This window comes from Euwallacea fornicatus, chromosome 11 (assembly GCF_040115645.1).
Source record: "Euwallacea fornicatus isolate EFF26 chromosome 11, ASM4011564v1, whole genome shotgun sequence".
Lineage (NCBI taxonomy): Eukaryota > Metazoa > Arthropoda > Insecta > Coleoptera > Curculionidae > Euwallacea > Euwallacea fornicatus.
Genome location: NC_089551.1, coordinates 1007253 through 1019019, shown reverse-complemented (window position 1 = coordinate 1019019; position 11767 = coordinate 1007253). Strand labels below are relative to the sequence as shown.

Sequence of the window (11767 nt, the reverse complement as noted above, 5' to 3'; positions counted from 1 at the left end):
TTTTACTTTGAAACAGTCGGAAATCGCCTCTTTTTCCCGGTATCATGCCTGTTGAAACAGTTAGGTAATTTAACAAGTAACGTTTAAAATGTATTTAGATGATATACATTTAAGCGCCAGACTAAAAATAAGTAAAATTTAGATAAAAAGAATTGCGCAAAAAATGCATTTTTCCTTAAAAAAAAGTTCATTCATCACTGCTCTCCGATAACTCCGCATCTTCCTTGGCCAATCTCCTCTTTTTTTCTCTCCTGGGGACAAAGCCAGGTCCGAATTTTCCCTTCCTAAAAGTCTCTATAGCCTTCAATTTGTTCCTCAGAACGAGACTTTGGTCTCTTTCTTTCTGAGGTATACTCTCTTTCCGGAAGATTTTAGTTGGGCGATTTTCCGGTCTGTAGTTTCTCGTAGCCTGGCGTGACGAGCTGGGTAGATTTTTAAGACACTAAAAGGTGAAATTAATGAATTGTTTGAAGGTTAAACAGACTAAATATTGTTTCACAGATAACCTACCTCAGCTTCCACATTCTTTAACCTCTTTTCAATGGCCGTGTTAATTTCCTCAACTTTCCGCTCCGACTGCGTCACTACTCCTGCCAGCAAGTTGACTTCATCGTCCACTTGCAGCTCCTTCGGTATTAGCTTCATTTCATAAACAAGTTTATTCTTATCTTCATCTTGCTTTAATTTCTTTATTTCCATCGCCGCTTTGGCTTCCTTGATTTTCCGTCTTCTCCTTATAGCGTTCACTTTTTCGGTTACATCTTCGGCTAAATCTGGCTGGTTCTTCTGCTCTTCAATGTTGAATATTTTACTGGGTTCCGGAAGTGTTTCAGTCAAGGTTTTCAACTTGTTTAACTTGATTTTCTTAGCAGTCTTTGAACCTTTTACATCTGTACACTTTACACTTAAATCTTCTCTGCTCCTTTTAAATTCAGGAGCCACAGTTTTCTTTTTCTGTTTACCCGCCTGTTTAGTTTTAGGTTTCTTCTTTAAGCTTTCTTGCACCTCATCAACTACAACCTCGGAAGGATCTCTCCCCATGTTGCTTATTGCTGACCTCACGCGTTTACTCATTTTCTTTTCGGTTTCGCCTGAATGCACCTTAAACTGCGTTTTAAAGAAATCTCTGATGCTTTTCTGGTGCTTGATCTCGTGGAACTTTTTGAGTACCGGGTTTAATATCTCCTCGGTTTTGAGTTTGGTCCAACCAAACTTATCGCGAGCGAACTCTGTTAAAGCGGCAGCATTGGGCGCGCCCCAAGAGAAGGCTTCTTTGCTCGTTTCAATTTGAGGGTCTAAATAAGCATTTACTACTTGCAAATTGGGGAAGTTTTCAGTGAACGCTAAGTTCTTTAATTTGCCTTTCAAAGATGATCGACCCGGTCCTGGAGATTTCCCTTTCGTGAACCACGATCGAAATTCCTGGAGACCTGTATATTGGAAGTATAAAACAATTATTTACGTTTGAATATGTGCTAAAGTTTTTTTAATATGTGATTTTAATATTGAAAAAAATTTCAACCTCGCAACGTTCTTTTGTTTAGAAAATCCCATGCCTAACAACAGGTGGCGTATTCCTGCATCTGCATACACGGTTGCCGGATTGTGAAATTTGTATTTGGCTTTTATAATTTGTAAATGAATTTTTTTTTTTCGATACTAACCGGATATTAAATCCCCCTGGGATATATTACGTAGACTAGTTTCTTTTTTCCCCGGGGGAAAGGCGGCTAAAATCTCCATTGCAGTTACAGGACCTATTCCCTGGAGCCCTACAGTATAGTCGCTTCCGACTAACAATGCTAAAAGCACCATTTGCTCTCTGGGCAATTTGAAATGGTGCTCGATATTCTCGGCTCTAAATTCCATTACATATTTGCTTTGATTAAAGAAGTTTTTGTAGACTGTTTGACCGCCAAATAACCATATGTCGCTGTCGTCGGTTATGGTACCGTCTGTCAAGTCTACTGCATCGAGAAATGCACATTGAGCTTCGGCTTCCATTGGGGCCACCAGGTACGGTACCCCAAAGAGTTCTAGTAACTCCTGGAAAAATCAACGTAATCAAAACTTCAGCTGGAAGAGGATAGTGGTTCACACTCAGTAGAAGTTTACAATTGTGTAGAGACTTACCTGTGCTTCTTGATACATTTGGTCTGTAATATTCTCAGCCACTCTCTCCTTTGTCAATCTCTCAGTTAGCAAATCCACTTTATCCCTCTGTAATTGGTCTTTCAATTGTATCAATTCGCCTTCAGTTAAACTAGGGCTTTTCCTTATTGCTTCAGCTTCGCATGAGTTTCCAGTCAGTTCTGTATTGATTTTTTTAATGTGTTTGTCTGTTTTACTCTGGGATGTCGTGTCTGGAAGGTTCACTTCTGTTGCTGATGCTAAACTTGAGTTAACGGACTTATTAACATTTTTTTCATCATTCCGTCCAGAATCGGTTTCTTTGGATCTTGCTGCAGCTTCTATTTCAGACGTTAAATTGATGATATTTTCAGTATTATCTAACAAGTTTATGCGATCTAAAGGTGAGGCACATGTATCTTCCACCACATCTTTTATGGGACCATCTTTGAAAACGTCAGCAAATAGGTCGTCTTCTTCATTATAACTCTGATTTGGATCAATGAGCACCACCTTCTTCTGAGAATCTTCTTCATTTTCCGAATCACTTGAACTCATGATTTCCACTGCACTTTCCAATACTGTTTCACTTTCATCTAGTTCCCCTGTAGTTGTATCACAAATCTCTGGTATTGAAGTTAAATTGGGTCCCTTAAGTTTAATGATCTTGGTCTTTGTTTTGGTCTCAGATTTATTCCCCATAATCTTAGATATTTCATTTGGAGTAAGTCCACTGTATTCCAACATATAGTTTTCAACTGAGGATAACTTAGTTAAGCTCGTTTTGGAGGGTTTCAGTGGAAGTTCCTCGTCACTACTTGAACTTGAAGCAAAGTCAGTGTTGTTGAAACTTTCAAGGAATGAAGCTTCTGTAGGCTTTTTGGTTTCTTGAGGTACCTCTTTGCTGGAAACAGATGATTCACATTCCAGACTCAGGGCTATGGCCTTTTGAAGATCACTTTCATATTCTATATCAGCTTTATTCTTTGATGAGTCTGGTAGATTTGGGGCTTCATTACTTTCTTTAACAAGGAGGCTTTCCTTTTCCTTTTGTCTTGCTTCTTCAAGGGCTTTCTTCACATCCTTTACTAGTAAATATCTATAAAGAATTTAAAGTAAAGAAAGCTAATGGAAGAACTTGTGTATGCCCCACTGTTTATTTTCATCTGAGGCTATCCTGTTTCCAACACTCTGTGCGTTGATGACGCCCTGGTCTTTCAGCATCGATTCCAGTTCTGCCAGACTCAAAGATTTCCCGCCCATCTCCTTTTCTGCTTCCTCAAGAGCTATTTGAACGGACTGCCTTTTAAGCAGCCTTTGCATCTGATAATCCGAAAAATCATCACTTACTTTGGGCATTTCATGCAGGCGGCCTATAGAGATAAAGGACGTTTTCATGAATGATGATCTTGAAGGGATATTCCGATCCGAAAGTCCGGATCCGAAAAAATCCCTTTTCAACCAATCAGATAAGGTGGCATGATCAGGGATCAATATCATACATATCATACACCCTAAAAGGCCTGAAGACAAAGGAAATTTTTCCTGAAACTCATTCCATTAATTGCATTAAAAACAATTTTCATTTATTTTTCTGCACAACCATTTTTTCTTACCCCAAGAAGACTGTTTCCTTGTTTCCTTTAAATCAGTCAATATCTCATGCCTGACATCCACTGGTAGTGATTTAAAATGAACACTATTCATGTCAATGGTGTGCAGATCCCAATTTTTTGTTGGGCTTGAATCAGTGCTGCTCTCTGTGTATGACTCTTCATCTGAACTCGAGAGAGGAAGTTCACTAATTGAGGGTAAATGATACATGTCATCATTTTTGGAACGAGTAGAGGATTTTGGAATGCTTGTAATTGAAGCTTCAATTTTTTCAGCAAGCACTTTACTGACAGCAGTGTGCTTCAATAAAGTGTTGAGAAGCTGTCTTTGGATTTTGTCTGCATCTGATATGTTGCGCAGTTTTGATTGAGTTCGTTTTGCCTGGAGTTGGCAATATGACATCAAAATTGTGGTTGATAAGGGAAACTTACTATGGTTTGTTTCTTAAGGGCAGGAACACCTCCATCAAATACAAACACAGGTTTGATTTTAAAAAACAAAAGCTTACAAACACGATGGTATATGCCAAGTAAGTGGGCATTGGGTACTGAAGCGCCTCTGGCGTCCTGGAAGCCCTTAACGGCTTGGTGTAACCAGATGGAGACATCTGAAGAACTCTTAAGGAAAACTAATGTGTGGAGAAGATTTCTGACGTTCATATTAGAAAAAGGATACCAACAGCTAAAACTTTGTTTTCTAAGGTTTCGAGTGGAACAGGTTTACCAGAAGGTTCGATCAATCTCCAAAGACCATGAACACCCATCTTTACTGGTAATATTACCTTAAAACACTAAAAATAAACTTAAAAATCACAATTGAATCCAAACTATTTCTTAATTTTTTTTTCTGAGGTTATGTTGTATATTGATTGATCAGCTGATGGTGACAGCTGCATGACATACTCATCCAATATGGCCGCTGAAGTACAATAAATTATCACTTTATTGAAAAAATCCTGTTATCCAATTCTGATAGAGCGTATTTATATTAATGTAATTTTATTTAATATGCAGATGCATATCTAGTTAATTAGCATACAAAGAAATACGTAAATTCATAGATATAGTGAAAATAAAGATATTTCTGAAGCATTACATGCTAAGGTTTAACCGCAGTGTTGCAAATAGAGAGTTGCCAATTCATCTAATCAAGTTACGAAATGTATCCTACACATCCTGTCGCCTTTTATATACGAGGTACGATAAATATGTAAAAATACTAAAGATTATCATTTAAATAAAAATTTACTTTGCGGGTATTTTTAACTCGCACAAATTGAAACTTTTTTCTCTAATTTGACTCAGATTTTTTGCTCTTCGTGATAATTATATTTTCATTAAAACACAATAAAGCTTCCAACGAAATTAATGATAATTAATTAAAAAAGAAAATAAACTAATTAAAATAAACAACCCTCGTATAAACGTTTTCCCACGCTCCCTTTCACAAGTTATCGGCGACGGCACCGCTGAACGGTCCCAAGTAGACGAAGTTTACCATTGGGCCTTGTGCTGTGGCTGAATTTTAAATAGCATAGTTGCCTATTTTTCTGGGAATTCTTTAGAATTCCGTAATATAAATGTGTGTTTGATAACTCTAACATATAGGCTTAAGAAAATAGGACACAAGTAAATTTACTCTTTGAAAAATTCAGATTTGATTAATTTTTTACTAGTAAAAAATATGAAAAAAATTGTAATGTAAACAAAATATGTGTTGTACGATATATAAGCATTTTTTCGCCGCAGCTTGGCAACGGGCCGCCAAAAGGATATGAGGTTATGACTCTAGGTCGTGGGAAAATCTGGGTGTGGGAAAAAGTGGGTGGATGGAACGGACCGAAATTATTATTTATTTCGAACGACTTACAGAATGGTACCAATTTGACGGCCTTGTCCTTCAACACCTTAGTTTACATTTAACAGTGTTTCAGTGCTAGATCTCTTGATTAAAAAATGATTTATACCATTCTTATTTTTTTTACATATTCACATTAAAATTTGATTATAAAAAAATGCAACGTGGGCGTGCAATTAATTCTAAATAATTAAGTTCTGAAATGTCTCGTGCCTTAATACTCTAGATTTGCAAGTAAAAATCTGAAACACCCTATATTGCGATATTCCAATAAGTTCAATGACAATTAATGTTTTTTTTTTAATTTCAAAATTTATAGCAATCGTACTATCACAGCTCGAATCACAATCATACAATTTAGGCGCCCCTCGTAGAGCATAGTATTGGATCGAAGGGAATACAAACGTCATTGACGTTTCAATATTAATCGTCAAGTCCGCCAATGGCGCAGCGAGAAATTAGAATTTAAATGTTTACCTGGATTTTCTAAAAATCAGTTTTATTACTTGTAAATTAAAAAAATCTTTCCAAAAGTCTATATTTATACGCAACCTACATAATTCAGCATTTTCTGGACTCCTTAGGATAGCAAAGAGGAACAAACACGCCGGATTATTTACGGCCAGTGATTGGCAGCACTGTCGGAAAAATGAAGTGGTAAACAGGTGTTTTTCAAACCAAGCGGAGAGAAATATGAGAACTGGAGTGATGGACGTAAAAAAAGAAGGGGAAATAAACAGCCTTTGGTTCTCACGTCCTGCAGTGCAGTTGCAGCTTACGGGGGTTCATTTCTAGTCTCGCAATGTGTCCGCCGTGAATGGATCAAGTGCTCGAGATATCCAGTTTAAAGAGAAAGTTTCTGTGTGATAATGAGTGAACAACCACAGGGGCTAAAGCCGTTTCTTTGCCCTGCAATGCCTGTGAACTTCTCGAATTGCAGTGGGGTTATTTAAGAAAGCACTCAGCATCATGCCGCATCAGTATGGCTTGCCAGGCATTGCCCATGCACAGGCCCCTCCAACACCACCACCCCAACATGGGGCCATGTATCCCCGATTCTCAGGAGCAGTCGTACCTGGGGGGTATCGAGGAGAAGACCGAAGATTAACCAGGGAAGCAATGGAGAAGTATCTACGAGAAAGGTCTGACATGGTCATAGTCATTCTTCATGCAAAAGTTGCTCAAAAATCGTATGGTAATGAGAAGAGATTTTTCTGTCCGCCTCCTTGTATTTACCTCTTTGGGGATGGCTGGAGGTTGAGGCAGGAGCAAATGCTGCGTGAGGGAGAATCTGAGCAAGCATCCCAACTTTGTGCTTTTATTGGTATTGGCAATTCGGATCAGGACATGCAGCAGTTAGATCTTAACAATGGCAAGCAGTACTGTGCAGCCAAAACCCTTTACATATCCGACTCAGATAAAAGGAAACATTTTATGTTGTCAGTGAAAATGTTTTACGGTTCGGGGCACGATATTGGGGTGTTTCACAGCAAACGGATTAAAGTGATATCAAAGCCTTCTAAGAAGAAGCAAAGTCTCAAAAACGCCGATTTATGTATAGCTAGTGGTACTAAAGTGGCTTTATTTAATAGGTTAAGATCTCAGACTGTCTCGACTAGGTATTTACATGTGGAAAATGGGCACTTTCATGCCAGCTCCACACAATGGGGGGCATTTACCATACATTTATTGGATGATAATGAATCAGAGAGTGAAGAGTTTCAAGTCAGAGACGGCTATATACATTATGGGGCTACTGTAAAGTTGGTGTGTTCTGTTACGGGTATGGCATTGCCACGATTAATTATAAGGAAGGTAAGTTCACAAAGGTATTTCTTCATTAGAAGTCTGGATTTTCATGGCAGACAGTCTTTTGTGTATAGGATGTCCCAAATTTAATTTAAATATTGAACATATTGCTGAGAAAAAACAATCTTATTAGATCTTCCCAAATTTAGGGCACCTAGTATAATTTTAATAACAAAAGACAAAAACTATCCTGCGTTTATTGATATCTTCAACCATTTTTTATATTTGTTTACTCTACATTACAGGTTGACAAGCAACAGGCGCTCCTTGAAGCTGATGATCCGGTGTCCCAACTCCACAAATGTGCCTTTTACATGAAGGATACAGAACGCATGTATCTCTGCCTCTCTCAGGAGAGAATAATCCAGTTCCAAGCCACTCCTTGTCCTAAAGAGCCCAACAAGGAGATGATCAATGACGGCGCTTGTTGGACCATTATATCGACAGATAAGGCAGAATATCAGTTCTATGAAGGCATGGGACCTGTTAGGTAAGATGATGGGAAAATGTAGTACTTTTTGCTTGTTGAGTGCAAGTTTTGAATTGCAAATTAGGGAAGGTGTGAATTTCGTTTTATGCAGGTAGCGAGGGAAATTTTCTTTATTGATAGGTTACATTCAAGTATAAATGCTCCGATGAAGCGACTGAAGCGAGTTATTTTCCTGAAAGTTTAATATATTAATAACTTTGATGTTACATGTAATAATGTGGATAAAATGGTGAATACACCATCAATAAGAACTCTTCAAAACTGTTTTTTTTTCGTAATTTATGGGAAATTTCTGGTTTTGTTAGCGTGCTATTTTAGCTTAATTTTTGATGTCTTACAACAGTTATTCCCGACTCTTAACGCAAAGTTCCACTTTTAACTTTGCAGATCTCCGGTAACTCCTGTGCCCATAGTGCACAGCCTGCATTTGAACGGAGGCGGTGATGTTGCAATGTTGGAACTCACAGGAGACAACTTCTCTCCATCGTTACAAGTATGGTTTGGAGATGTAGAGGCCGAAACGATGTATCGGTGCCAAGAGAGCATGCTGTGCGTTGTTCCGGACATCTCCCAATTCAGAGGAGAGTGGTTGTGGGTACGAAAAATGAAAAGCAAGATTTAAAAACATTATCTATCCATATTTCGGCATCCATCAGGTCAGACAACCTACGCAAGTACCAGTCTCGCTAGTCCGAAACGATGGTATTATATACGCCACCGGTTTGACGTTCACTTATACTCCGGAACCGGGACCGAGGCCTCATTGTCCTCCTGCAGACGAGGTCATGAGGCAGAACCAAAGGGCCGGCACCGTTGCCGTGCAGGCGCAGAACCAGGCGACCATCAGCGAGACTGCGTGGAATTTGCATTGATTGATTGAGTGCGAGAAAGGTATTGTTTTGTTGCAATGAATGATGATTGTTTAATTCCGAGTGAATTATAGTCAATTAGGGAGGGTATTTAAGCTGAAAATGTGTTGTTTATAATAGCGGAATCGCGTGAGTTGAGTGGCCAAAGTCGAGTGCGCAGATATCAGAGTTTAAGTTTGATTACGCGTTTTCGTATCATCGTTAGGTCTATAATAATTATAATTGTTGCCTATAATTTTCAAAGTATGGGTTGAGATGATTCAGTATTTGCAGGGCGTTCCCGCTTTTCACGGGATAGCTTCACTAATTTTTAACCCAAAATTGCGAGAACGAGACACTTTTTAAGGCCGAAATTCTTAGACGCCTCTCAAATTGCGATATTTTACCCACTTTACTCGTACGTTAAGAGAGAAATTTGTCCTCAGTCGGTCTTGCCTTTAAATCATGTAATGGACGAGTTCGGCATTACCCTCGGAACAGTCCCTTCGGGAGTTCCTGCACGTGCGTTCGGGCATTGACGTGGATCGTCATAAGCGCGAGCACCAATGACGACGCTCTCTGGCCGATTCAAATTAAGCGGACGTACGCGAACTCGTCGTGACGTTTTGGAGAAGGCCATTGAAGGTTCGGAGAGGACCTGGGAATGTTAAATTGTTAGGGACTCCGGACGTCTGGCCAATTAGAACATCAACAAATTAACGGTTGCATTGATGCGAAGCCTTCACTAGTAGAACTGCAAACTTAAGTTACTTAAAAGTTTATTTAGTGCTTTTATTGTCTTCATCGACTATATCTGGGACTGAGAACTGAGGCAGAAGGGATTAAATTGAAATTTAAGTAAAAAACGACCACTCAAAGGGGAGCTTGTGGTGAGCACGACGTTCCCCAAAAACGCTATTCGTGAACGTACACTCTGTAGGCAATTCTCCTGTGTTTGACCTGGCCCGGGAACAATCTGATTTCAAACGAACTCTAATCGCGTTTAAAAGGATAATTTTCAGTGGTCGAGATCTTGGCATTGAAGAGAGTTTTATGGGTGTTAGCGGGGAGAACTGCACGTAGTTTTTAAATTTGTAAATAAGGTTTTAGATTTCCTTATCGTTCCCCGATATTGTCTCGAGTATCGGCGATTTTTGTGTGCGCATGAGCTGAGTTGTATCTCAGAAAATCCTCAAAGACATTGTCTCACAAATATATCTATTTATTTGATATTGTTGCTTCGACGAGCTTTTAGTGTTTCTTTTCCCTCCTGTTTTAAGGTGAGTAAAAAATGGGTCAAACCGCGATTAATTGTTTTCTAGGTAAAACATTCATTATTATGTTTTCTCATGGTTCTTAATGAAGTATCTTTCATCTCTCAAAGTATGGGAACGGGAGCAGCTAATTAATATACAGCAGGAAAGCGATTATAAAAAATAATACTATTGTTCCTAAAAACTTCCCACATTTAAGTTCAAATTACTATCTTTTAAAATGCGAAATTTAAATTTGTTTAGCGTGGGAAAAGGCTGAATTATGAGCGTGTGAAAAACCCTCGCTTCCTTATTTCTTTCAAGATATCGAAACTTTATTGAAGAGTCGGGTTACCACTGTATCAATGCTGCTGACTAGAACGAGCAATTCACAAGAACCCTTCACGCCTTCCCCTGGGGCACCGAAGGGTCCCGTTGGACATGCCAAAAGCTGCTGCCTGCAATCGGGCGGCCGAGATTCTACTTCTGGGAGAACTTCCTGATCGAAAAGTTTCGCCTGTCGGCTTCCGAATCCGCCTTGCTACAAGTACACCAGGAAGACGTATCTGCGAAGTTCTGATGCCCTGGGGGCCCAGAGCTCCTGTCAGAGGTCAGTTTCCTTTTGTTTACTATTAGCCAGTGGTTAATTACCCACCCAAGTGGGAGTGGTCCTGCTCGGGACGTCAGGGCCCACCATGCTCAAAGTGCAGTATCTCTTGAGGTCGGCATTCCAAGTCACTTTGGGCTACTGCGGCCCCACGTCGGCGGGTGTGAGCTCGTTGAATTTTGAAAATTGAAAGTGAATTCCTGCATAACTCGTGTAAGCGACATTTTGGTCTGCTTTAGTTAAAGCCACCGCTACGCGTTGAGTTAATAAATTTGTTGTTGCAAATAACATTGTTGTTTATATCACCTGCCGGCACGGCCCCTTATCACTAATCTGCTGCTAATCAGACGTGGAAAAACAAGAGGCGCTAATGAGAAGTGTTGCTACGATCAGAATTGTGCCTTTGACCAACGGTCACGTTGGGGACTATTGAATTTGCGGAAAATTGATTTCTGAAACGATAAATGTAATTTTTTCAAAGGTAGAAGTGAAATTTCTGCGTTTGAGACTTTGCCTCGTGTGTATACCCATGGCCCCAAATTTCATTCCGATTTGACCTAAGTGCGGACATTCTTTTGAATCTCTAGGCAAATTGCTCCTACAAACGTATGCAAAAAAGTGTAACTCGAAATTTAACTGAAACCGGCCCGCACTTACCTCATTGCACGATAGTTATTACCTAGATATTAGTTAAGGGACTACTAGACTTCTAAATCAATAGCTGTGATGGAGCAGTCGCGGCACAAGACGTCGATGTAGGCAACCTCAAATACATGTAATACAACTAACTATGTCGTCATGTTGGCGACCTTGCCGATCATTTTCTTCAGATGGCAACACTGGTTTCAATTATGGGGATGGATCAAATAGTTCTTTAATAAAATTTCATCATATTACTATGGGAGTTTTTTTTTTTTTTTTTTTTTTTTTTGCGAGGAAAATCTTCAAAAGACGGAGGGCGTGTGGGATTCGTTTTTAGAACGCTTGCCCACTAAAAACCTCGTTGATCAAGTTTGCTCTCCCTGTGTCGGGACTGTCCCTTTTACAATGAGAGCTGCTCAAGTTGATTGGTCAAAGAGTGGCCAGGAGCTAAATATACCTTCTTGCATTTTTGTGTTTCTGATACGAATTGTTAAATTTCGTATGCGAATGTTGAAAA

At 39.4% G+C, this 11767-nt stretch overlaps 2 protein-coding genes and 1 long non-coding RNA gene across 4 annotated transcripts; 1 reads left to right on the top strand and 2 right to left on the bottom strand.

Annotated features, from left to right (window-relative positions):
* Positions 1-65: 65 nt before the first annotated feature.
* On the bottom strand, positions 66-4843 carry mus201 (rad2 superfamily protein mus201). 2 transcript variants are annotated; one of them, XM_066287580.1, is made up of 8 exons: positions 4420-4843; positions 4176-4351; positions 3747-4125; positions 3284-3503; positions 2134-3229; positions 1665-2046; positions 511-1430; positions 66-442 (listed from the first exon to the last, which is right to left on the bottom strand). In XM_066287580.1, exons 1-8 carry the CDS (start codon positions 4505-4507, stop codon positions 188-190), a joined length of 3516 nt encoding a protein of 1171 aa, XP_066143677.1. In that variant the 5' UTR covers positions 4508-4843; the 3' UTR covers positions 66-187. The 2 variants fall into 2 exon arrangements, with proteins under 2 accessions (XP_066143677.1, XP_066143678.1); XM_066287581.1 differs by having other exon boundaries at positions 3747-3931; positions 4420-4561.
* Positions 4844-6026: 1183 nt separating this feature from the next.
* Su(H) (recombining binding protein suppressor of hairless) lies at positions 6027-9978 on the top strand. The gene is made up of 4 exons (XM_066287583.1): positions 6027-7416; positions 7656-7900; positions 8288-8495; positions 8557-9978. The coding sequence occupies exons 1-4, from the start codon at positions 6571-6573 to the stop codon at positions 8770-8772; spliced, it is 1515 nt and encodes a 504-aa protein (XP_066143680.1). The 5' UTR covers positions 6027-6570; the 3' UTR covers positions 8773-9978.
* LOC136342099 (uncharacterized) lies at positions 7592-11314 on the bottom strand. Its single transcript, XR_010732597.1, has 2 exons — positions 11266-11314; positions 7592-11206 (listed from the first exon to the last, which is right to left on the bottom strand). It is a non-coding gene; the product is annotated as an uncharacterized lncRNA (long non-coding RNA).
* Positions 11315-11767: the final 453 nt, after the last annotated feature.

What these genes read in the sequence shown, in the direction of transcription:
- mus201 (XM_066287580.1), bottom strand. Translation starts at nt 4,507, where the DNA reads ATGGGTGTTCATGGTCTTTGGAGATTGATCGAACCTTCTGGTAAACCT. An exon ending in AAACAAAGTTTTAGCTGTTG is followed by an intron (nt 4,352 to 4,419) that starts GTATCCTTTTTC and finishes AGAGTTCTTCAG; the next exon opens with ATGTCTCCATCTGGTTACAC. An exon ending in CCCTTAAGAAACAAACCATA is followed by an intron (nt 4,126 to 4,175) that starts GTAAGTTTCCCT and finishes TGCCAACTCCAG; the next exon opens with GCAAAACGAACTCAATCAAA.